Here is a 22,983-nt window from a genome sequence, read left to right as displayed (position 1 = left end):
AGGGGCAGGCAACCTTCCACCCTCCCGTAGCACCAATCAGCTGACCCGTTAAAACCTCTAAAAGGAGAGGAGGTGGCAAGATACTCCAAATTGCTCAAGGTAAGTGGGTGTAGGAACCACTGAGTGGGGGTGGGATCCAAACGAAGGCAGCTGGCCTGGTTTGAGACTCTTTATGAGACCAGGAGAGAGGAGGTTTCTAGGGGTGGTTCTTTTCCCCTGAGTCCAAAGGGAGGAGGAGTTGTCTTCTCAGCCCACAGTCAGGAGGTAGAATGGCCAGTCTGCAAGGCAAGCATAGCAGCTGCTGCTGCTGTTGGAAGCAGTCAGGACAGATGCATGTAACAATCAGCTAGGGATGCTCTGACTCAATGCAGCTGAGTGTCACACACACCTGGCAAACTGGATCTTTTGATTCCCCATTAGGACTTTCCAAGAACTTCTCCTTCCTTTGAAGAACCTTTAAAGAGTCTCCCTGTGAAAACTAGTTCCAAGCAAAGAGGCCTGGGAGATTAACGAGCTACTTCTCCTACTGAGATGGAGAATCAATACAGCAGCACAGAGGTGAGTGTTCGATGACTTTCAGCTGGACTGGGAGGCAGCTGTTCTAAAACACAAGCAAGGACTTGTTTGGTGAAGAGCAATTCAGGATCTCTGGGGAAGTTACTGGTAGGTTCAGGGATGATAGTCTGTGTCAATGCGAGGACAGGAAGAATCTTGTTCCAAAGTGCTACACAGGTGGGAATTGACTGGTTAGTATCTTATGCAGCATAAAAAAGGATTTGGCCTCTTGTCAACTTTTATTTAAAATTGTAACCAGTCAATTAAAATCTACGTTGGAGGAGTGGGTACAACAGCGTTTGGACAGACAGAGGCAGCTGCCAAGTTCCAAAGTTAATGGGATTCTGCAAGATTTATAAGGTTAGACCACTCAAACTGTGCCCGTGGCCTGGGAATAGCTACAGATGATGCTGGGGTCCAGATGAGAGGGCAGGTCAATCTCCAGTCAATGTTTTTCTATTTGAAGCACATAAGAACATAAGAACGGCCATACTGGGTCAGACCAAAGGTCCATCCAGCCCAGTATCCTGTCTACTGACAGTGGCCAATGCCAGGTGCCCCAGAGGGAGTGAACCGAACAGGTAATGATCAGGGATCTCTCTCCTGCCATCTATCTCCACCCTCTGACAAACAGAGGCTAGGGACACCATTCCTTACCCATCCTGGCTAATAGCCATTCATGGACTTAACCTCCATGAATTTATCCAGTTCTCTTTTAAACCCTGTTATAGTCCTAGCCTTCACAGCCTCATGTATCACATGTATGATATAGGAGCATTAATTACACGTGGTCACATTTCAGAGTAGCAGCCGTGTTAGTCTGTATCTGCAAAAAGAAAAGGAGGACTTGTGGCACCTTAGAGACGAACCAATTACGCTCAAATAAATTGGTTCGTCTCTAAGGTGCCACTTGGTCACATGGCACCTGTCCTGTGAGGATCTCAGTGCATTTTACAAACCATTAGCTTAGCTTAGCTTCACAAGAGCCTGGCTGTATCTAATCTAGTTTAAGCAAGTGTCATGCCCCACCACTGCAGTATGCAGGTGACTCATGGAGTAGGAAGTTTTATACCCACATTACAGATGAGGACATTGAGGCATAATGAGATTAAGGGCCTGCTTCTGAGGTGTGCTGAACCCATCATCCTACAAGAAGGCTGTGGGGAACTGGGAATGGAACCCTGTGTCTGGGTGCATCTATGCCGCACCTACAGCTGACCATAGGGTTGGAAGACTTTTATGGGTAAATGTAGATTAAATGTCAAGTTTACCAGAGAGACACAAACTGACAAAAGTATTTCAATTGATGATGATTGAAATTTACACCTCGGCAAACTAGGAAAGATGCTGCTTGAGAAATGATGAGTTTGATTTAAGGCTATTTACTGTGTATAGTTGGAGGTGTGATGTTGATGATTTGAGTGTTAACCGTTACAAAGCTTTAGCTTTTTGAATCTCAACAATTTAAATAATTGTCTGACCCCTCCCCCCCAAATTTCCCTCAACAGTGAAATTTTACATCTATAAACATAATTTAAAAAACTTAAACTCATAACTTTGTGCAACCATGAAAATGTCAAGTGTTAGAAATCTTTTAAAATACTTCGGATTAAGCCAATATTATCCCTTGAACTTGTAAAAGGCTTAAAAAAACCCCAAGTTCTGCCAAGCCTACCTGTATATTAAGGAATAGTGTGCACACACACCCGGCCCTCCCCCTCCACAGATCTCGGTGGAGGACTTTATCCCATGGTTGCTGTGACCACATCTAGGGGGGGACGGCATATGCCTCAAGTGTCCAGCATTCTGGGCACCATCCTGCATCTGGCCAGGACTTTCACAGGTGTCCAGCATTCCCACCTGCCCATGGCAAAGTCCGGCAGGGGCCTGGGCTGGCAGGGGGCGGTGTTCGTTCAAGGGGCAGCTTGGGCTGGGGGGGCAGGCTGGGAGACAGACACACAAATGTGCTGTGCCTCCTTTCAAGGTGTGATGTCCCTGGCATGCAGCGGGAGGGCCCCTCCTTCCCAGCCTGGTCCAGGGCAGAGCCTGCGCTAGGCAGAAGCTGACCAAGCAATTGCTTAGGGCCCAGAGCAGCTCCAAGGGGCCTCCATTGGCTTCTTATTGTGTTGGGGGGGAGGTGCTCCAGAAACATTCCCGCCGAGCCCCACCTCGCCCGCCTCTGGCACAGCCGTGTCGCTGGCATGCAGGGGGGCAGAGGGTGGGACAGGCCCGGCACATTCAGCAGAGTCCAGGGGCAAAGGGTCACACGGGCGCTGCCCGGTTCCGGCCGCCCTGCCCGGCTCCCCGGCACTCTCCGCGGGCAGGGGCTTGGCGGGGGGGGGGAACAGAACAGGGAGGGGTAGGGGCGGCGGGGGACAGAGCAGGACGGGGATGGGCGGGGGACAGAACAGGGCGGGGCAGAGGGCCGGGGGTGGGCAGAGCAGGACGGGGAGGGGCAGGGGGCGCAGAGGGAGGGGCAGGGGCTGGGGTGGGGGGGGGGCATGCACCGGCCTGGCCCGGCTAGCGGGAGGCTCGTGCTGAGTTTGGGACAGCGGGTCCCATGGAGAAGCCAAGTGCCCATCTGATCAGGCCGGCGGGCGAGCCCGGCTTACCGGGGGGGCTGTTGCACGGGTAGGGGCATCGCGCCGGGCAGCCCCGCGTGGGGGGGGGGGCACTGCCCCAGGCTAAAGCAAGGCACGAGCTCCAGCAGCGAGAGCGTGTCGCCGCCGCAGCCAGGCACGCGTGGGTGGCATCTCGTGAGTCGTGCGCGCGTGTGAGACTAGCGAGTTGTGTGTGTGCCCGGCTGGGGCTCTCCCTGGGTGTGTGGACGTGGGGCTCGTGCCTGGCGCGTGCTGCCCGGAGCCTGCTGCCTGTGCCCCCCAGCAGCCCGGGGCTTGGACCCAGCGGCCGCTCGCGGCGCTAGCGCGGGGCTGGGGAAGGGGCGCAGCAGCCGGGCCCCGCTCCGGGCCTCCCAGCCGGCTGCCCCTTTAAGGGAGCTGCCTGCAGCCGGGGCTCATCCGCTCCGCATCACTTGGCTCCGGCTTCTGCATCATGAAAACTTGAATGGCCAGTTGGCGGGGCCGGGAGCCTGGCGGAGGCAGTCAGAGAAGCGGGGAGCGGCGGGCAGGGCAGGGCTTCCCGCGCAGGGGCAGGCGGCTGGGGAGTCCCTAGGCTCGGGGGGGACGTGGTTTTCTCCCCAGAGCTCCCAGCACAATCCCCGCGGGGCTGAGGGGAAGGCGGAGCCGGTGGCTGTCCCTCGGGGGAGGGGGTCGGGAGCGGTCCCTCCAGCACCCCTGGGGTGGGGGTGGGGCTGTGCCGGGAGCGGTCCCTCCAGCACCCCGGGGTGGGGCTGTGCCTGGAGCGGTCCCTCCAGCACCCCGGGGTGGGGTGTGGTGCGGGGGCCCTGCGCCGGCAGCCCTCCAGCACCCCGGGGAGCCCTGCGCCTTTCCTCTGCTGCTGTTTTCCTCTCCCTGCCCCCGCCGGCTGTGGGTGGGACCGGGGCGAGCTCCCGGAGGGGCTGGGAGCGGGTCCATTTCAGCGCGGTGCCTCCTTTCCCACCCCCCGAGAGGAGCTCTCTCTCTCCACACACACACACACACACACACACACACACACTTGCAGCCCCCCCCCCTGCCACACGCCCCCCCCCCCCCCGGTCTCCACCTCTCTCCTGCCGCCTTCGCCTGGAGCGCGCCAGTGGCGGCGCCGCGCCGCGGGCAGGGGACCGCCAGGCGGCTCCCGAGCCAGGCTCCGACCCAGGGGCGCCGGGCCGGGGCAGCGCGATGCGCGCCCGGAGCCCGGCTGCGGCTCAGCCTCGCGGGACAGCCCCGGGCCCCGGCCGGGCGGGCGCGCCTCGCCCCTGCGCCCCCGTCCCCTGGCCCGCTGCCGGCGGACCATGAAGCGCGATGAGGATGTGTGACCGCGGCGTCCAGATGCTGATCACCACCGTGGGCGCCTTCGCAGCCTTCAGCCTCATGACCATCGCGGTGGGCACGGACTACTGGCTGTACTCGCGGGGCGTGTGCCGGGCCAAGGCCACGGGCGACAATGAGACCAGCCGGAAGAACGAGGAGGTGATGACCCACTCGGGCTTGTGGCGAACGTGCTGTCTGGAAGGTATGTCCCCAGCGGGACGGTCCGGGGCAGGGGCCGAGTCCTTCTGCGGCTTGGCGCCGCTCAGCAGCCAGCTCAGCCCCGCTCGGGGGGCATCGAGTGAAGGCAGCCGGGGCGGGCTGGAGGGCGGGCTGGGGGCTTCCCTTCCCCTTCCCCTCGCCGGCTTTGCTCCCCAGCGGCACCGGCCAACTCGTGCCCCGTGTGCGCTGCCCCCGCTCCCCTCGGACCCCGGCTTCCGGAGCAGGGACAGGCGCGCCTGGGTAGATCCCCTTCCCCAGCCACGCCAGGGGAGCGGGCACCCTGTGGCATGGGCCTGGAGCCTCGCTGGGCTGGGGCATGGGCTGGCCGCAGGAGTGTGGCCGGTGCTGTCAGGATGAAAAGGAGATAGAGCCCTCCGCAGGCAGGCGGACAAGAAAGAGCCGAGCGGGTTTCCCATCGTTGCTAAATCAAGTTTCTGTTTAACCCAGCCCTGTTCTCCTTTGGTTAAAGTTAAACTTTTCTGCCTGGCTCCTGCTTCCGAAGGGTCACTAATTTACTTACATCAACAGGAGCCAGCGGCCCCTTTCTACTCTAATCCCTGGTCTGGGATATGGGGTGGGCGTTAAAACTTTCTAGAGACAAATACAGCCAGCGGGCGAATGGAAACTTGAAGGAAATTCATGGGCAGCTTCTGTCTGGTCCCCTGGGGAAGTTGTGGTGGATGGTTGAGAGCCCTGATGTTCCAAAGACATCCTGATAAGAGCTGCTCCTAATGCCGGGCCTGTTTCAGCTTTCCCAGGATGCCAGTTTGGGCACCACACTTCTTCCTTTTTCTGAACAGCTTTCTGTGCTGTCCCTTACCAGAGAAACCGCTGTTTTAGTGGGCCATAGGTCCCCCTTGATGCCCATGCTCTTTTTCTAATTCGAACATGAATGGATAAATAACACACAAGCAGGTCAAGTAGTGGTGTGCTAAGGAAGATCCTAGTCCCTGTTCCAAGTCATGAATCTGAGGTCTGGAGAGATACTCTCCACTAGTCCAGTCTTTGCTGGACTACAACTGGATGATTCCATCCATTAGACCAGCAGGTCTCCAGTTTTTATATGCTGAGCCCTCTTTCCAGGAAACAAAAACCAGTCACACAGCCTCTTCATCCTGACCATGTTAGCCGGGAAAGGGACTACACCTCGCACTTCAGGAAAGGCTGCATTAGATATTGTATCTGGAAGGAAGCACCTACCATGCCCACCTGCCCATCCGTGCCCCCATCACTCACTGGAATCCAGTTTCCCAAGTCCATAAATGTCTGTCAGAACTTCACTCTGTAGTGTACTTCTACATCACTCCATGACCTCCTTGCCAGCAGCCGGAGCAGTGCTCTTCCCTGTATTCTCCATTGGCTACAAGCTCCAAACCTGACTCTGCTGTATCAACATAAGCTGCCACTTTTCTGAGTTATTTCTACCAAAAGTTTTATTGTGTGCTATTTTTATTAGGAACAGGAAATTATGATTAAGTATAAAGATGGCCTGAATCCAAGCCCTAATACCTGAGCAGTAACCAGTGAAGAGAGGAGCCAGGTTGGGAAGTTGAAATAAATTGCAGCAGCTGGTTCTGTAATGACCGGATACATGTGTTAACCAGGTACTTGGACACGGATGGCCTTTTACAGCATAAAGCTCCGTTCCTCTCCCTACTTTGCACCTTGTAATGGGAAACTCTCTCTCTCTAACCTGGCTAAATAAGATGTGATATTTCTAAGGTGCCTATTTCCTTGGTGTCTGAAAGTGCTTAATACTTGATGACAAGTACACAAAAATGTTCCTCCTTTTTGTGTTCTGTGTGTGTGCACATGTGTAAATGGTATTAAAAGTCTGATCCAACGTTTGTTGAGGTCAGTGTGAGCATTTCCATTTGCTATGCATCAGGCCTTAATTATATATAAATTAATCTGGGGTAAAGACACTCTTTTGGGGATGGGGACAGGTAAAGGGGGAAAGAGCCAGGTGTGTGAAAAGTGCTAGGGAAGCACAAGGTATTTCTGAAATTCTTATTTTTGTGTGTTACATTTTTTTTTTAAATGACTGTTTTTGTGCTACCCTCACTGATGTAACTTGCGGCTTTGGAACAAACCAAGAGAGAGAACAGGGTTGGGTTGTTTTAGAACTGATATCCTGCTCTCTTGTATAACACAGTCAATAAGGTGCCACACAGCATCCAGCTGAAGCCCCAGTGTGAATAGCACAATTCATTTCCCACAGGTCAGCGGTGAAATTGTGAGATGACTAAGGAGAAGAGTGCCTGACGTTGCACTGATCACTCCTATGTTGTATTCCTGTCTTCCACCCTTCCTCTTGTCTTTTGAGGCCCCAATCCTACAACTGATAGCTTCACAGTGGATTGCTGCACCTGGACATTGGTTTCAATCCCCAGCAGTCTGCCCGTCAGTATTATTTGCAGGACTGGGGCCTTAGCTTGTAGGCTCTTTGAGCAGGGACTCTGTCTACCATTGTGTTTGTGCAGCATCTACTACCATGGGGCTTCTATTCTGATCAGGGCATTACTGCAGTAATGGTCAGTTTGGCCACCACTCACTTTGGCTGATTTGCAGCTCAGCTACTGGCTCAAAGGGACCCTTCACTGTTAACCACTGAGCCACCCAATGCCCATGAGTAAACTGCCAGTTCCAGACGTGGTGGAATCGCTGGAGGTGCCTGGCTGCACAGCGCTAGATGCTACCGGCGCCTCCTTAATATTTGCCTGAGAAACTAGTTCGTGTTTTGTGCTCTAACTGATCTGATGCTAGAAAAGACAAATTTGCCTCCAGCAAAGGGTGAGCAGCAGATCAACATTCTCAGCTAGATAGAAGGGGACATTTTGCTGAAATAAAAGAGCTCTGAATTTCCTTCTCTAACAGAACAGCTGGACAAAATATATTGAATTAGTCACTTTGAGACCCACCTGCCTCTGCTGTGCCATAAGATGGCTGTTAAGATAGTGCATGAAATACTTTTTATGCACAAGAAATACTGACTGGCTTCTAAGGGAGATATCTCCTCAATCATACCTGAATTTATACATATTCCTTTTCCTGGATTGGAAATACTTGAATTTTGCCCTATATCAACACTAACTGGAAATGAAAATGTTGAGCTCAAAGGGGCAAAATATGCTGTTAACATTAACAGGTGCTGTCCATGCGTGGGAAACAGAACTTGTCTTGAACAGTTCATGCTCATGGCTTTTTAATGTATTTTATGCAAAGAAATTAAATGGCAAACTGTTACGTGCTAGATTTTCTCTTCCTGAGTGTTGATGGTAGATTATTCAAATGGCCAAAGTGAGTGTTGAGTTTGTACTGTCTCTCTGATGCCTTTTAAATACATGTCAGTTACACATGCACAGTAGCTGTGTGGGAACAATTTATGTCACATGACTGTAGAAAGCCCATAAGCAAAAGAGGATAAATCTTGAATGAATCAGCAAAGGACCCATAGAGACACCCACACTGGAAAATACAAATTAATGGTTGACTTGTTATCTAGAGTCTAGGCAGGAGTTCACAGACTACCAGGCTAACGTGGCCTTTGTTTTAAATTGTAGTGTTTGAATTTTAATTATCACTTGTAGAATATGTGCCTATCTTATTAAGCTACCTTATTGCTCAAACTTGACAAATATATTTTGTTCCTGTGCATCCTCTTTAGTGGTTTATAATAAATTTGTTTTTCCTCTTCTTTGACTTCATTGTTAATATAGAAAGGGGAAAATGCACAGAACTTTTATGGAGAAAAGGAAATAGTTGAGCTGGGCTTTGGTTCCTGAAAAGTAACAGCTGTTTGGTTTCCATCAGATTTAATTTAACTCAGCAACATTAAATATAGTGCTCTTAATTGTTCTCTTCCTTACGCTGGTGTCAATTGGGAGTAACTCCAAGTTATTACAGAAGTGTAAACCAGGTGTGAATGAGAGGACAACCAGGCCCAGTTTGTTTGAATTATCCACATTTTAAACACTGTCCTGTGCCCATTCATCTTTCTCAGGCACCTGCCTCACTACGCCCAGTCCCAAATAGAGGTCTCTCCAGGTGTAACCCTTAGGATCACCACCATCTTTCTAGAGAGACAAAGTTATTGCTCACTTTCTTGAAGTGAGGGTGGCTAAATGAGCTTTCTGTAGCTGACCCTGTTGTGGCATTATTTGGTTAAGTAACGTAATCCCCACTTAATTGTGTTTCATACCCACCGCACTAGGGAGCTGGCCTCAGGCTGCTCATCAGCTGAGGTTGCCCTTCTGGATCATGCACTGGTCCATCCAGGTCAGTATTCTGTCCCCAGAAATAACCAGTGCCTGTTGCTGCAAGGATGATAAAAGCCTCCATAGCATATTAGGAAAAACTTTTTCCCTAGCAGGGTGGTGAAGCACTGGAATGCGTTACCTAGGGAGGTGGTGGAATCTCCTTCCTTTGAGGTTTTTAAGGTCAGGCTTGACAAAGCCCTGGCTGGGATGATTTAATTGGGGATTGGTCCTGCTTTGAGCAGGGGGTTGGACTAGATGACCTCCTGAGGTCCCTTCCAACCCTGATATTCTATGACACCCCGCTGGATAGAAAACATTCCTGACCAATGAAGGTGATCCGCTGTGCTTTCATTACAGTGGGGTGCCCCTTGTTCATCTCACACAATTAGATACGTTCATTAATGGTCGTAAAACTATCTAGTACTATTTTTAAAAAAATCCTGCAGCCCCACTCACTGTCACAGTAGCCTCCCAGCTCTTCCCCCTGAATCCTACCATGGGCTGTTTTGGCAAGGCTGGTAGCCATCTGGCTGTTAATATCCTGTTACACACTGGCTAGAGGCCCCAGCGGAGATCAGACTCCGTTGTGCGAGGCACTTGGAGCAGGGCAGGCTCCTGTCTCTTTGCTCCACAGAAACTGGCTCAGACTCTACTGGTTGTGTACGCACCATGCGATGTATTTGAGCTCCCTCCACCAACAGTCTATTTACAACATCGCTTCTGCTTCTGGTCCTCTCCTCTGGACCTGAGGCCTCCCTTCCCTGAGGCCTTCATAAGCCTGGACTCAGCTACCTGTTCCCCTCTCTGCCCCCTGAGGCTTCCTTCCCGTGTCTCTTTATCAGTCTTGAACTGATGGGCTAACTGTCTCGTTAGCTCATCCAGCCCACCTGCCTGATTAAAGGTAATTACCAATCAGCTTTCTCCAGGGGAACTAATTGGTGTCAGAGTGATCAGAGTGCAGGCCCACCTGTTAATTCCCCGCAGTCTGTCATGGCACTCCACAAACACATTGTACGATACAGAACCTGCTCCAAAGGGCTCGTAGTCTACATCGACACGGGGCAGACGGGCAAACGGGGACGGGTCGGCCCTTAAACATGAAGTATACGTATTTCTGCTTTGGACTGTGTTCTATTTGCAGATAGCAAATGAAATTAGGTTGTGATCACTTGTACCTAAGTAAGCATCAATTTTTAGTTCTGTGATCAATTCATCTTTATCCATTAGAGTCAGGTCTAATATAGAATTACCCTGAGTTGGTTGCGAGGCTTTTTGTGTTAGAGAGTTATTTATAATGTTTAGAAGCTACAAGGCAGCATGAGACCTGTAGCACGTGTCCCCCAAATTGAAAACCCCCATGATAACACAATTGTTCGTTCCATACGTTATAGATAGATGTTTAAAGAGCTGCTTATGCTGTTCCTTCACCTGGTTTGGTGTCTGTAATAGAACCCCATCGGAACCCTGTCCTATGATTTATCAGTTGGAACACTGATCCATAAGTATTCCAGTTCCTGTTCTTCTGGGTTGTCAATAACTCGACCACTGGCAAAGGTATCTTTGATGTAGTGTCACTGCGGCCCACTCTGTTGTTCCTGACTAGGGTGTATCCAGTCACTTTAACGGTCCGGTCATGTGACTGTATTCCTAGTGCACTTACATACAATGGGGATCAACCAGTCCCCATCAAGCCCTAGGTTTGGGGGGAGTATAAAGGTGGTATGACAAGGTGTATCAGGTCCTTTGAGGGCCCCTGCTGGAGGCTTCTGGTTCCTACCACACCCCACCCCAGGAAAGCAACAGCAGAGCTGGATCTTTCAGGCCTGCCTAGAAAGGCTGCAGGGAAGTAGCCAATCACAGCACAGCAGGCTTGGCTAAAAAGAGCGGCGGGGCCTGAGCAGGTCAGTTCCTTGCTGGGGCCAGAGGGAAAGGATGGATGCTATGGCCACAGGAGCCTCAGAGAGAACCAGAAGTTGAGTTCTGGCTGCATTCCGCTTTCTGCAAGTAGAACGTGCACCTGAGAACTGTAACCCTACAGGCTGAGGTGGCCGGGAAGAGACCCAGTGGGAAGAAGCCCAGGGAGAACAGCAGCAGCTAACTGAAGGAGTTAAAGGGAGTAGTACATGACTGCTGTTCATAGGGTCCCTGGTTTGGGACCCAGAGTAGTGGGTGGACCTGGGTCCCCCCACCAGCCACTGGGGAAGAGGCCTAAGCTCGTTTAGAAGCCCAAGCAAAGGGCTGGAATGTAAAGGGCTCAGGGATGGGGCTCATGACCCTGGTAAGGGCAGACAGACTGTCTGGTGAACTCTTAGTTACTCCTCAGAAGGGGACTAAACTTGAGAGATGACCTGGTTGGAGATCTGGGGCAGTGAGAACCAGTGAAGACAAAGGGTCTCCAGGCAGAAACCCCTGGGGGCGCTGCTCTATAACAGGAAATGAAAGGACTTTAAAGTTAGCCCAGGAGGGACTGAGCCCAGAGACAGGGCTGAAGACGCTAACAAGGGTACAGTGATAGTCCTAGCTGGACCTTTGTTACCCCTGAAGATGTTCATTTATGCATATTGACTCTGTGTGACTTGGCCAGAGGGCTGAGCCATTGAAGACCTGCCTGGCCAGGTCGGCAGCTGATGGGGCATCAAGAGCAAAAAAGAAAAATTGCAGTACCACTGCCAGCCCATAGGAGGCACTCACAAGACGTGAGTGTCCCCCTGTGACAGGTGGTTTAGAGCCAACTTTGTCCCAGTCCCACCCCCCTGTGGTCCTGCACCAGGTACAGCATGGCTGGACTAAAGACTCTAGACCATGGCCTCCAATACACAAGTAAAAGTCTCAGTGGAAGCGGGAAAGTGGAATTCCTGGAAGTTCTGATTTTGGAATGAGGTCAAAGAGCAAGAGCCATAGACCATGCTTCTGAAGGGAGCCAGGTCACAAACTGCCTGCCAGACCCCTGACCTTTCAAACACGCCTGTGCTCAGGTACCCAGTTTGCTTTGAACCTCCATGTAGCCAGTATTTACCCTGAGGCACAGATTGCTTTAACCAGCTCCTGAGAACTAATCTTTGAGAAACTGTCTTGGGGAGGGGGTTGTTTTCTTTGGTTTGGATAGAAGGCCTGCAGTTGTCTCTGTTAGAATGACAATGTGTTTATATGGCTCGAGTACCTGTATTCAGGGCTGTACAAAGTGACAGCTTCAACATTGCCTGCGAGTGGCGCGGGAGGAGTAACAGAGCAGTCACTGTGATGGGTGAAAGTGAAATGTGTGCTGTGAACCAGCTCAGAGTTGGGCATTGTATAACCGCATAGGAGCGGTGTGTCGTCTGGCGTCTCCAGAGCTGTGACTCTTTAATAGCGGTGGAAGTCTGCATGTGAATGAGGCTTATGTGGAATTTTTCCATGTAGGGTCACTGCTTCCATTACGGCTGTACGCAATTAGGGATGGCTAACAAAGGCTGAAAAATCCCGAGGCCGATGGCTGTGGGATGTAGCATTGGTTTTAAAGGGAGAAGACCTTGAGGATTATTACAGGAGAAAGGGATCCTCCAGGCTTTACTGCTGTGAATAGACTGTCCCACGGGGGATAATATGCTAACGTCCCGGTGGTTAGAATACAGAGATTCAGATGAGTGTGGTTGAATGGTGAGAACATGGCAATAGGAGTTACGATCCCTGACTCTGCAGTTTTATAACCTGGTGCAAATCGTTGCACATCTGTGTCTGAGTTTTACCATCTGTAAAATGGGATAATGACACCTGCCTCTCAGCAGGGCTATGTGTGTGAATCCATATGTGTCAAATGCTTTTGAATCCGTGGTTGGAATGTGGTCTAGACATGCCAAATGTTATTGTTAGTCTAGGGAATATACAGACAACTGGCAGAGAGTAACCCACTGAGCTCAGATGCAGGTGGGATCACCCCGCACTCTCTGTGGACACAGAGCATTTTGTATTGGCACAGGGGAACCAATCACTTCAGCATGTGGATCAAACACTTGTAAATTACAAAGGGGAGTTTTTGTTCTAAAGCTGTCTTGAGTAGGTGATGCCGCAGCTCCCACCTGAGGATGATTTAACTCAGAAGTCCATCAAACGCCTTGAACTAAACTTGCTACTCTTGGAACTCCACTGATTTGAAACAGAGTCACCTCCTGGATGAACCTCAGCCCTTCTCTCCTGCCCTGGGCATAAAGCAACGGATACTTACCAAGGCACAAGTAACCGGCTTGAATTTTACCCCCACATTTCTATATATGCTGTGTGCATACAGGAAGGCAGCATTATCTAGTGCACAGAGCACTGGGCTTGGAGTCAGGAGACCTGGCTTCTATTCCTGCTCTACCTGTGACCTTGGGAAAGTTGCTTTATCTCTCTGTGCCTGTTTCCCTTTCTCCTCTGTTTAGATTGCAAGCTCCTCAGGACAGGGACTGTCTCTTGCTGTGTATATGTGCAGGACCTAGTTTAATAGAGCCCTGATCTTGTTAAAGGCATCTCCAAGCTTCTGTATTATTAATTAATAAAATATGTGGAGACATATTGGTTAAACAACTGCAAACAAAGAGTAGCTATTAATGGAATGCTGTCAGATTGGAGGCAGGTCTCAAGTGGGGTTCCAGGGGGATCTGTTCTGGAGCCAGTGTTGTTGAACATATTTATTAATGACCTGGATGTAGGTATAGAAAGCAGACTGATCAAGTGGACACACAGATGACACACAGCTGGGGGTGAAGGGGGTTGCCAACACTTAGGGTGCTAGAGCTAAAATTCAGAGGGACCTTGATACATTGGAGAACTGCGTTATAGACAACAAAATGAAATTCAACAAAGACAAAGATAAGGTGCTGCACTTAGGGAAGAAAACCCAAATGCACAAATACAGAATGGGGGATAACTGGCTTGGCAACAGCGCTGCTGAGAAGGATCTGGGAGTTGTGGTGGATCACAGCCTCAACATGAGTCAGCAATGTGATGCTGTTGCAAAAAAAAGCAAATAAATTTTTAGGTTGCATTAACAGAGACATAGCATGCGAATCCTGGGTGGTGAGACTACTGCTCTACTCGGCACTGGTCAGGCCTCCGCTGGAGGACTGTGTCCACGTTGGGTCACCAATGTATAGAAAGGATGTAGAGAAACTGGAAAGGATCCAGGGGCGAGCAACAAAGATGATCAAAGGGATGGAATGCAGCCGTATGAGCAAAGGCGGAAGGAACTGAGTATGTTTAGTTCGAAAAGAGGAGATTAAGAGGGGATATGATAGCAGTCTTCTGATACTTGAAAGGCTGCCATAAAAGGATGGAGAAAAGTTGTTCTCTCTTGCCACGGCGGGCAGGACAAGAGGCAGTGGGTTCAAACTACAGCACAGCCAAGTTAGATTAAATCTCAGGAAAAACTCCCTAACTGTAAGACCCGTCGACCAGTGGAGCAGATGCCTGGGGAGGCCATGGAAGCTCCTTAACCGGAGGTTTTCCAAAGGAGGCTGGACTGCATCTGTCTGGGAGGGTTTAGATCCAACAAATCCTGCATCTTGGCAGGGGGCTAGACCAGATGACCCTGGTGGTCCCTTCTAACCCTATGATTCTATGATTCTAATAATGTATGATAGAAGCCTCCTTTTACTCAGGTAGGAGTGGATAATAGAGGCTGTTAGTTTTGCATTGCCAGTGTTGGGGCATTTTCACAGTTGTAATGTTGTGGGGCTGGTTGTTTTAAATTCCTATTTTTGCTCATGCAAACCAGCTCTGGTCCCAGGCTTGATGTGCAACACCTACTTAATGCATTTAAAATAGAGACTGATCAGTGCAGAACATATTGTGATTTTACTTCAAAAATACCTAGATGTACATTTTCAAAAGTGACTAGTGCTTTTTGGAAGCCCAATTTGAGATACTTTAAAGGGGCCTGATTTTTCAAGGGCAGGAGCTCTCAGCAGCTTCCAAAAATCCGGCCCCTTCCAAGAGTCCCGTGTTGGACACCCAAAATCACCACTTTTGAAAGCTAGGCCCTTTTTATTTAATTTTTTTTTTTATTTTTAAAGTACTATAACTCAAAAATGGCATTTGTGTCCCAATGTGTCCACAATGTGCTGTGATTGCTCTGGGTATCTTGACAGGAGCTTCGATGAAATGGCCAGGATGTTAAACTTTGCTAAGTGTCTCCTATATCATACTAATTACTGCTCACATGGATTTTCCCAAGGATTTTAAATGCACATAATGTACACTCCAATAAATTGACATTAACCTCATTTATCAAGTTAATACAAGGGTTTTTTAAAAATGTATAAATAGTTAGCACCACTCTGCAGCAACCACAGGAGGGCCCTTCTATAGAGAAGGGTGTCAAAGTGCATGGTTCACATTGTAAATGACCCTCTCATTATAATAAGACAGAAAGTATCATGTTGCCTCTATATAAATCCATGGTATTCCAACACCTTGAATACTGCATGCAGATGTGGTCGCCCCATCTAAAAAAAAGATATATTGGAAAAGGTTCAGAAAAGGTCAACAAAAATGATTAGGGGTATGGAACTGCCTCCATTTGAGGAGACATTGATAAGACTGGGACTTTTCAGCTTGGCAAAGAGACAACTAAGGGAGGAGATGATAGAGGTCTATAAAATCATGACACGTGTGGAGAAAGTAAATAAGGAAGTGTTATTTACTCCTTCTTATAACACAAGAACTCGGGGTCACCAAATGAAATTACTAGGCAGCAGATTTAAAACAAACACAAGGAAGTATTTTTTCACACAACGCACAGTCAACTGTGGAACTCCTTGCCAGAGGATGTTGTGAAGGCCAAGACTATAACAGGGTTCAAAAAAGAACTAACTAAGTTCATGGAGGATAGGTCCATCAATGGCTATTAGCCAGGATGGGCAGGGATGGTGTCCCCTAGCCTCTGTTTGCCAGAAGCTGTGAATGGGCGACGGGAGGGATCACTGGATGATTCCCTGTTCTGTTCATTCCCTCTGGGGCACCTGGCACTGGCCACTGTCGGAGGACAGGATGCAGAGCTGGATGGACCTTTGGTCTGACCCAGTCTGGCCGCTCTTACGTTCTCTCCCTGGCTGATTCATAGAATGGCTCTGCTGTGGCCTTTGTTGTTGTTAACTCTTATCAGCACAAATAGCATGTAGATGCCTAAGGAGGTAAAGCACCCAAATCCAACTCCCGTAGGCTGCTTTGACAACCCCAGCCTTGGCGCACGGGAAAGTGAAGAGGGAAATGGAATGAAAACTCAGCCTCTTCTCCTCATCTCCCTGGGTCTTCAGATATACAATTACCCAATCTATCTGAAAGGCACTTTCAGAGCCATCTAATATATCCAGTACATAGTACATAGTACAAGTGTACAAGGAGAAGGAGTGTTATCTAGTGGTTAAAGCACAGGTCCAGCAGCCAGGAGTTCTGAATCCTGTCTCCAGCTCTCCAGGAACTGACTCCTTCTGTGTCCTTGGAGAAAGGCTAGAATTGTGATATAGCCTTTTACAATCTTTGACATGATTTTTTGGACTTATTTCTTGAAGTTTTATCTTGCTACAATTTAGTTTAGTCATTGATATTTAGGAAATAGTTGAAGATGTTTTTTTCAAAAGCAATCTTCAGAGAACTCACTGTGGTTTATGGCTTCACATTTCTTCCTAAAGTTATTTGTATCTTTTCTTTTCTCTTCTCTGGGGTTAAATGTACAAATTGAATCCATCTATTTTGCCATTCCTTTTGTGAAATCCTAAAGCTCAGACTATAATGAACCATGGCTCAACGTGAACCCAGACTTCAGGGAGAAAGTAAGGTATCAGCAGGCATCTAGAGAGATTCCTTTGATTAAGGAGACACCTGCTGTGATAAAGAGTGACCATGTCTGTTTGATTACTGGTGTCTACTTTCTTTGCTCATGTATATTGACAGAGCTCCACAAAAATTCAATAAACAGAAGACATTTCAGAGTTTGCATTCCTTATTATATTATACACTATTGCATTCCTCATTATAGCATTTAAAATTGATTATATAACAAAAAAGTGTTAACTTCATTGATTGGTGGGACTAGCCCTGATGATTCACATATGAGTCTTTACAGTCTTACCTTCTAAGCTCCATGCTTAGGTCGATCAGCTCAAACATTTTAAATTTAATATTTTAGAAATATAATCTGCAGGTAGGGCTGTGCTTTATTTTAAAGCACATTCCGTGTCCTGATGAATATTTATGTCCTAGGAAAATACAAAGTAGCCTGTTTGAAAGTGTTAACCTCTTGATGCCATTACCCAAAGCAAACATAAACCTCACTTGACATGCACATCTATTTTGAGATTTCTGAGGGGAAAATATTGAATATTGGCTACAATTGACTGGATGGTGACCTTGCTTGACAAATGTATGAAATGAATATAAAGGAATAATTGTCTGAAGTGAAATTAACCTTGGCCCACCCAACACACATCAAAAAGATTTCAGAACAAAATCCATTTTTGTACTCAAATTACCATGTATTCTGTGATGACGAAAAAAAAGAAAAGAAAGGATTGATTTCTGCAAAATGAGGCCCAGAAAAATCAGACCTTATCCCCCAGAGCAGAAACAGAAATCCATATTGACACTAAGACAGAGATTTCCATAATGGTGCAAAAAAGGAAAATTTGTGTGTGTGGTTGCTGAGACTGTAAATCAAAGTACAGTCCTTGTGCACAGACATTATGCACATACATGCAGTTATAAAAACAGGGGCCTCTCTGTCCATGGAAACCACTCTTGCCAACAATTATTTGTTTCTAGCCCTCCTTAGAGAGCCCAGAATCAGCTCTGCATCTGTGCCTGGATACCATGCTATGGCGTGCAATATGAACCCCAGGGATCTAGAACTCCAAACCACAAAAGGCAAGAAAAACAATGTTCATGTTGTGGGGTGTTAGATCTACACCTGTCTTGTCAAATAACAGCACAATATGAATGGTGCTGGAGCCTGATTTATTGGCTTATATACTCCTCTGCCACGTTCATTTCCCTTCAGTGTCTCCTCCTCTTCTGGTGCAGTTTGAGCTCTTGGTTGTCCCCTGTGAAGCCTTGAATGCTCTCGGATCTGGTTACTTTTGGAAATCACTTTCCCCCTGTGCTCCAATCTGTTCTGTATCCTGCCCAGTCACTCATGTTGTTGATTGCTGGGGTTGTCCTCTGCGAGATCACAGGCAAGGCACCTCTCACTTGAGCATCTCTGCCTGGGGAGCTGACGTTTCCAAGTTCTCCACCAGAGGCCAACTCCGATGCACTTTATACCTCAAGGGTAGTTTGTTAATGTATGTGCCTTTTGTGAGAGCAGATCATGAGCCCTATTTTAATCAAGTCATCTGTAAGGTCAGCTTGATATTTTATGTATTGTACATATTGTATGTATTTGTTTGATATTGTATGTATTTGTTTATAATTTACTGTGAGACTCACAGATGCTACAGCTAAGCACAGTCAGAATAAATACCTGCAGCTGCTGTTCCGGGTTATGTGTCTTGCCCTGTGAGTAACTTACAGCGCTGCCTCTGAGACTGACCAAGTCATTCTATCTCTAGCAAGGGCAGAGTGAAGTTAAACCACTTTCTGCTCTTGTTTCAATCGCTGCCCTGTGAGTGGATTTCACTTTCTCACCATGTTTCACTGCAGACAGCCTGATAAGTGAGACTAATTTGCCATTGTTCTATTTTAATTTCAGTCCCAGGGACAAGGAACAGTACCAGAATTTTAAAGCTTCAGACAGGTGAACTGCAACGGTCAGTTCTTCTATTTGAACTTTTCCAGTTTGTGGTGTGTTGGCTATTTCATGTCTGTACCCCAACCAATTTCCATCCTCGGAGGCACCTAGCCTGTAACTATTCCATGGTTAGCACTTCCAAAGAAGGAATGATCCAATGAGTTCATGCATACGGCATATTGTTCCATTTTGCAACAGGTAGCATGATTCCTTTATCTTGTTTGTCTCTATCTCTGCCTTGCAAAATTCACCCACCTCATCCAGGCTGAGTAACTGCATTTGACAGGCTTGAAAATGTAGGCATTTTTTGTAAACCTAATAGTAAAGGACAGGCAAATAGATTATGATTCCTGCAAAGGTAACATTTTTATGACAATATTCTCAGGTTCTATCTATTTCTGATCTTCCCTCCACCTTGGTATTTAGGCATCAAATCCAAAATTAAGAATGCTACTGTTTGGGTCTGCAAGGGATGGTCATCTCTAACCATCCTTACATCCGCCATTGCTACTCAATTTTATTAAGTAAATGTTTTTATTGTACGGAGGAAAAAAAACACCCATAGCAATTGCAACGAAATAAGAAAACCCCATACAGGTAAGTACAATGTAAGGCCAGATCCATCTTACCGGACAAGAATATTTTACACTTGTTTTATTCTCGAAGAAAAAGAACCATTGTAAAGAGAAAAGTTGGGGAGGAAACTAGGGATAAAAGATACTCAGCATGGTATGTCAGGCAGAAGAAGCCCAGCATAGAGAATCTGCATCATATAGCAATGGCTTTAGTCTGCTAGGCCAGTTTTTTTAAAAAGAGCTCAGCAGATTGGGTGCATGTTGAGTTCTGAGCACGTAATTAGGTACCTTCAGCATAAAGATTACCTCTCCATAGTTATCTATAGGTGCTCAACTGATGAAATACACCAAAAGGTCATCAAATTAGAGGAGATATCTCCTCTTCTTGGATGTGCTACTCCATGTACAGCAGCCATATTACTTAACCTAATGTCCCCGTTTTCTCGGGGGGGAGGGGGAACGTTGCCAAGTTGTTCTTATTTAGTGCAAAAGACTAGGATGAGAGCAGAAAATGTCATGTTGTTGCAGACCTGTGAGCAGAGGAGAAGAGCAAAATGGGGGGAAAAATAAATTCAAAGTCCCTGGGAATGCCACACAACAGGGGTAATGTCATCCTCTTTTGCTGTTGGCAACAGGATAACAATAGGTCGCATTTGAGGGTTATGTGTCTGTGGCTCTCAAACACTCCTATTTTACGTTTCTCTGGTGAATTGGTGATTGGCATGTGATTGTATTTTTACCAGGTATTTGTGACTTGAATTGCAATGGGAAAAAAAACCCCTGAATATCCAGAGTGGTTACTAATAAGTAGCTGCCGTTATTTACATATTTGTCACTTTTGACCTCTTAAAAACTATTGCCCTGACTGTGCTGCTTCTAATCCTCCATGAATAATTCATCATCTATGCCTGGGATAAAGGCATCACCACGCTCTGGCTGTCCCCATTCCTGTCTTAGAAAGGTCACTATGGTATTTATTCGGTCTGTTATGGCTACTGGTGGATGTTACTGCATTGATCAGCCATTTGTCTCTGTTTCTTTACAAGCATCTCTTGCCGGGACATGACTGGCAATTGCTACAATCTTCCCAGTGTTGACCAGTCCCCCAGTCAGTTAACTAGGATTCATGTGAAACTCCGAGGCTGATAGACCTGTTTTGCCCTTGTTATGACTTGGGTCAAAATGGAGTTCCCCAGTACCTTCCCTCTTTTCATGCTCTTGGTGGGCTACCCAGCTTCCTCACCTTTGGCTCTCTATGGGTACATAGGATGGCAGGTGGGTGATTTACACACTAAATCAATGCCATGTGAACCCTTCAGTGCTATGGGCTGATTCTCTATTGCCCTGCCCCATGTACTCCTGTGCCAGGTGGGTGTAAAACACTCCCCAATCAGAAGGCACATGGGCAAGGTGAATCCATTGCATGCATCCGATGAAGAGAGCTGTAGCTCACAAAAGCTTATACTCAAATAAATTTGTTAGTTTCTAAGGTGCCATAAGTACTCCTTTTCTTTTTGTGGATACAGACTAACCCAGCTGCTTCTCTGAAACCTAGTAGTACCTATGTAATGTCCATCACCCTGGTGTCTGGGCACCTCTGTAGTGACTAAGCACATGAGTCTATCTGTGTATCTCAAGTATTGCAAAGGTGCCAATCACCATGTTGTGTTTAAAGCAGTTCCCCGTCTTATGCAAGAACTAAAGTGTTCCTAAGGTTTTGCATACAGTTGATCAAACCTTTCATTAAAGACCAGATTCAACTTGGCAACAACTTTTAGCAGGTCTCTTCTTAGACTGCTGAATTGGAATTCATTTGCAAACTGGACACCATTAAATTAGGCTTGAATAGAGACTGGGAGTGGATGGGTCATTACACCAAGTAAAACTATTTCCCCAGGTTTATTCCCCCCCTCCCCCACTGTACCTCACATGTTCTTGTCAACTGCTGGAAATGGCCCATCTTGATTATCACTACAAAAGGTTTTCATTCTCTCCTGCTGGTAATAGCTCACCTTACCTGATCACTCTTGTTACAGTGCGAATGGTAACACCCATTGTTTCATGTTCTCTGTGTATATAAAATCTTCCTACTGTATTTTCCACTGAATGCATCTGATGAAGTGAGCTGTAGCCCACGAAAGCTTATGCTCCAATAAATTGGTTAGTCTCTAAGGTGCCACAAGTCCTCCTTTTCTTTTTGCAGATACAGACTAACACGGCTGCTCCTCTGAAACTCTTCTTAGGCTGTTACTTAGGGCAGGTTTCACCACAGGGAGATAGGGAGAGATTTTCAAAAAATTCTGGGGAAACAAAATGTGTGATTACGTAATTAGAGACTGTATTGTAATGCACACCCATGAGGAAGCGGGATTAAGGTTGCTCAGGCAACCTTAAATCTGGTTTCAGAGTAGCAGCCGTGTTGGTCTGTATTCACAAAAAGAACAGGAGTACTTGTGGCACCTTAGAGACTAACAAATTGTGTTTTCTAATTTTTGAGTGCTTGATTTTGCAACTGTAACAATGTTCTTTTAATGTCGTTTCTGATGTTATATAAAAGTGAAGCAGGATACTGAATTATAACCAGCATGTCTGGATACTGAATTATAACAGTGACAGACTTGTTAGAAGTGGTGTCACTTTTAATAACTGTTACCTGGGAAAGACATTCTGCTACTAAGCATTGAGGAGCAAATTAGGGTCACTCTAACACAGCTGTGTGCTGCGGGGGGCAATACCCATGCTGGGGCAACCATATGGGGAGCACTGTGGGTGGGGGCTCACCTGAGGGAGCATATCTGCGTGGGGACATAGCCCTGGGCACGGCTGTTCTTGGATCAGCACTGGCTCCACCTGTCAAATAGGTGTAGCAATAGGTAGCTCTCCCAGGGCTTCCCTAGTGCCAGGGGAGGTATTATGCTTTTGAAAGCCTTTGTGCCATCAGGCTCTGGTTATATGCCCCTTCCACCCAGCAAGTCTCAAGAGAAGAAGAAGAAGAAGAACTGAACCCTCAGATATTAACTATTCCGGGCCCAGACCTGCTGCCATTGAAGTTGATGGCAAAATTTCCACTGGGTTCAACAGAAGCAAGATTGGGACTCAAATATAGGTACTCTAGGATAAGAATTTAATGAGAGAGAATTGGTGCATAATCTGAATTTATCCATCCATCCTTCCATCCATCCAAGTATCTTGCTTTCTCACTCTGTCCCTCCGCCCCCCTCCTTCATATCTATATTCAGTAATTACCTTCCAAAAAGAAAAACCGAGTGGGAGTTTGAATTGTTTCAAAGCCACAGAGTTATTCTAGCGAAATGCTTTCTGCTTTGAGTGAGATTTGAAAAACCTTGGAGGGAGCCAGGCTAATTTATAGCCAAGAGAATCCTGAGAACTGGCCCAAGGGGACACTGAGCCCTCAGAAGGACACTAGCTGGGTAGGGGGGTGGTTTGGTATTGAAAACACCACTGATTCACACCAAGTCCGTTTCAGGCTGGTTAAATCCTTGAGTCTGGGCCAGAGCTCAGGCAGCTGAGATCGAAGGTTAAATGAGATGGACTCCCATCCTCCAGATCTGTGGGTAACAGAAGGTTAGTACCATACTCAGTACGGCTCTAACGTCAGTTGTGATAATGCACGACTGCCTCACAGAGCCATAGAGCTCCAATGTACTGTTCAGAACATACGGTATCCCCACAGCTAACATTCCTGCTGCCCCCACCCTCCC

The 22,983-nt window shown here is 47.7% G+C and overlaps 1 protein-coding gene across 3 annotated transcripts in view; it reads left to right on the top strand.

The window, feature by feature from the left end:
- Window positions 1-3,080: 3,080 nt before the first annotated feature.
- The window catches only part of CACNG3 (calcium voltage-gated channel auxiliary subunit gamma 3), a 70,157-nt gene continuing 50,254 nt past the window's right edge, over window positions 3,081-22,983 (top strand). Inside the window, exons 1-2 of one of the 3 annotated variants that reach the window (XM_084641791.1) lie at window positions 3,081-3,186; window positions 4,519-4,671. In XM_084641791.1, the coding sequence (XP_084497917.1) occupies window positions 4,530-4,671 (142 nt within the window). In that variant the 5' untranslated portion in view covers window positions 3,081-3,186; window positions 4,519-4,529. Of the gene's footprint in view, window positions 3,187-4,241; window positions 4,672-22,983 lie in introns of those variants that run through there. The other 2 variants (XM_084641792.1, XM_084641790.1) reach the window with 2 other exon arrangements.

The sequence above is a fragment of the Lepidochelys olivacea genome, assembly GCF_965140295.1.
Source record: "Lepidochelys olivacea isolate rLepOli2 genome assembly, chromosome: 10".
Lineage (NCBI taxonomy): Eukaryota > Metazoa > Chordata > Testudines > Cheloniidae > Lepidochelys > Lepidochelys olivacea.
Note: the sequence above shows the minus strand (reverse complement) of the source record. Positions and strands in the feature narration are given on the sequence as shown.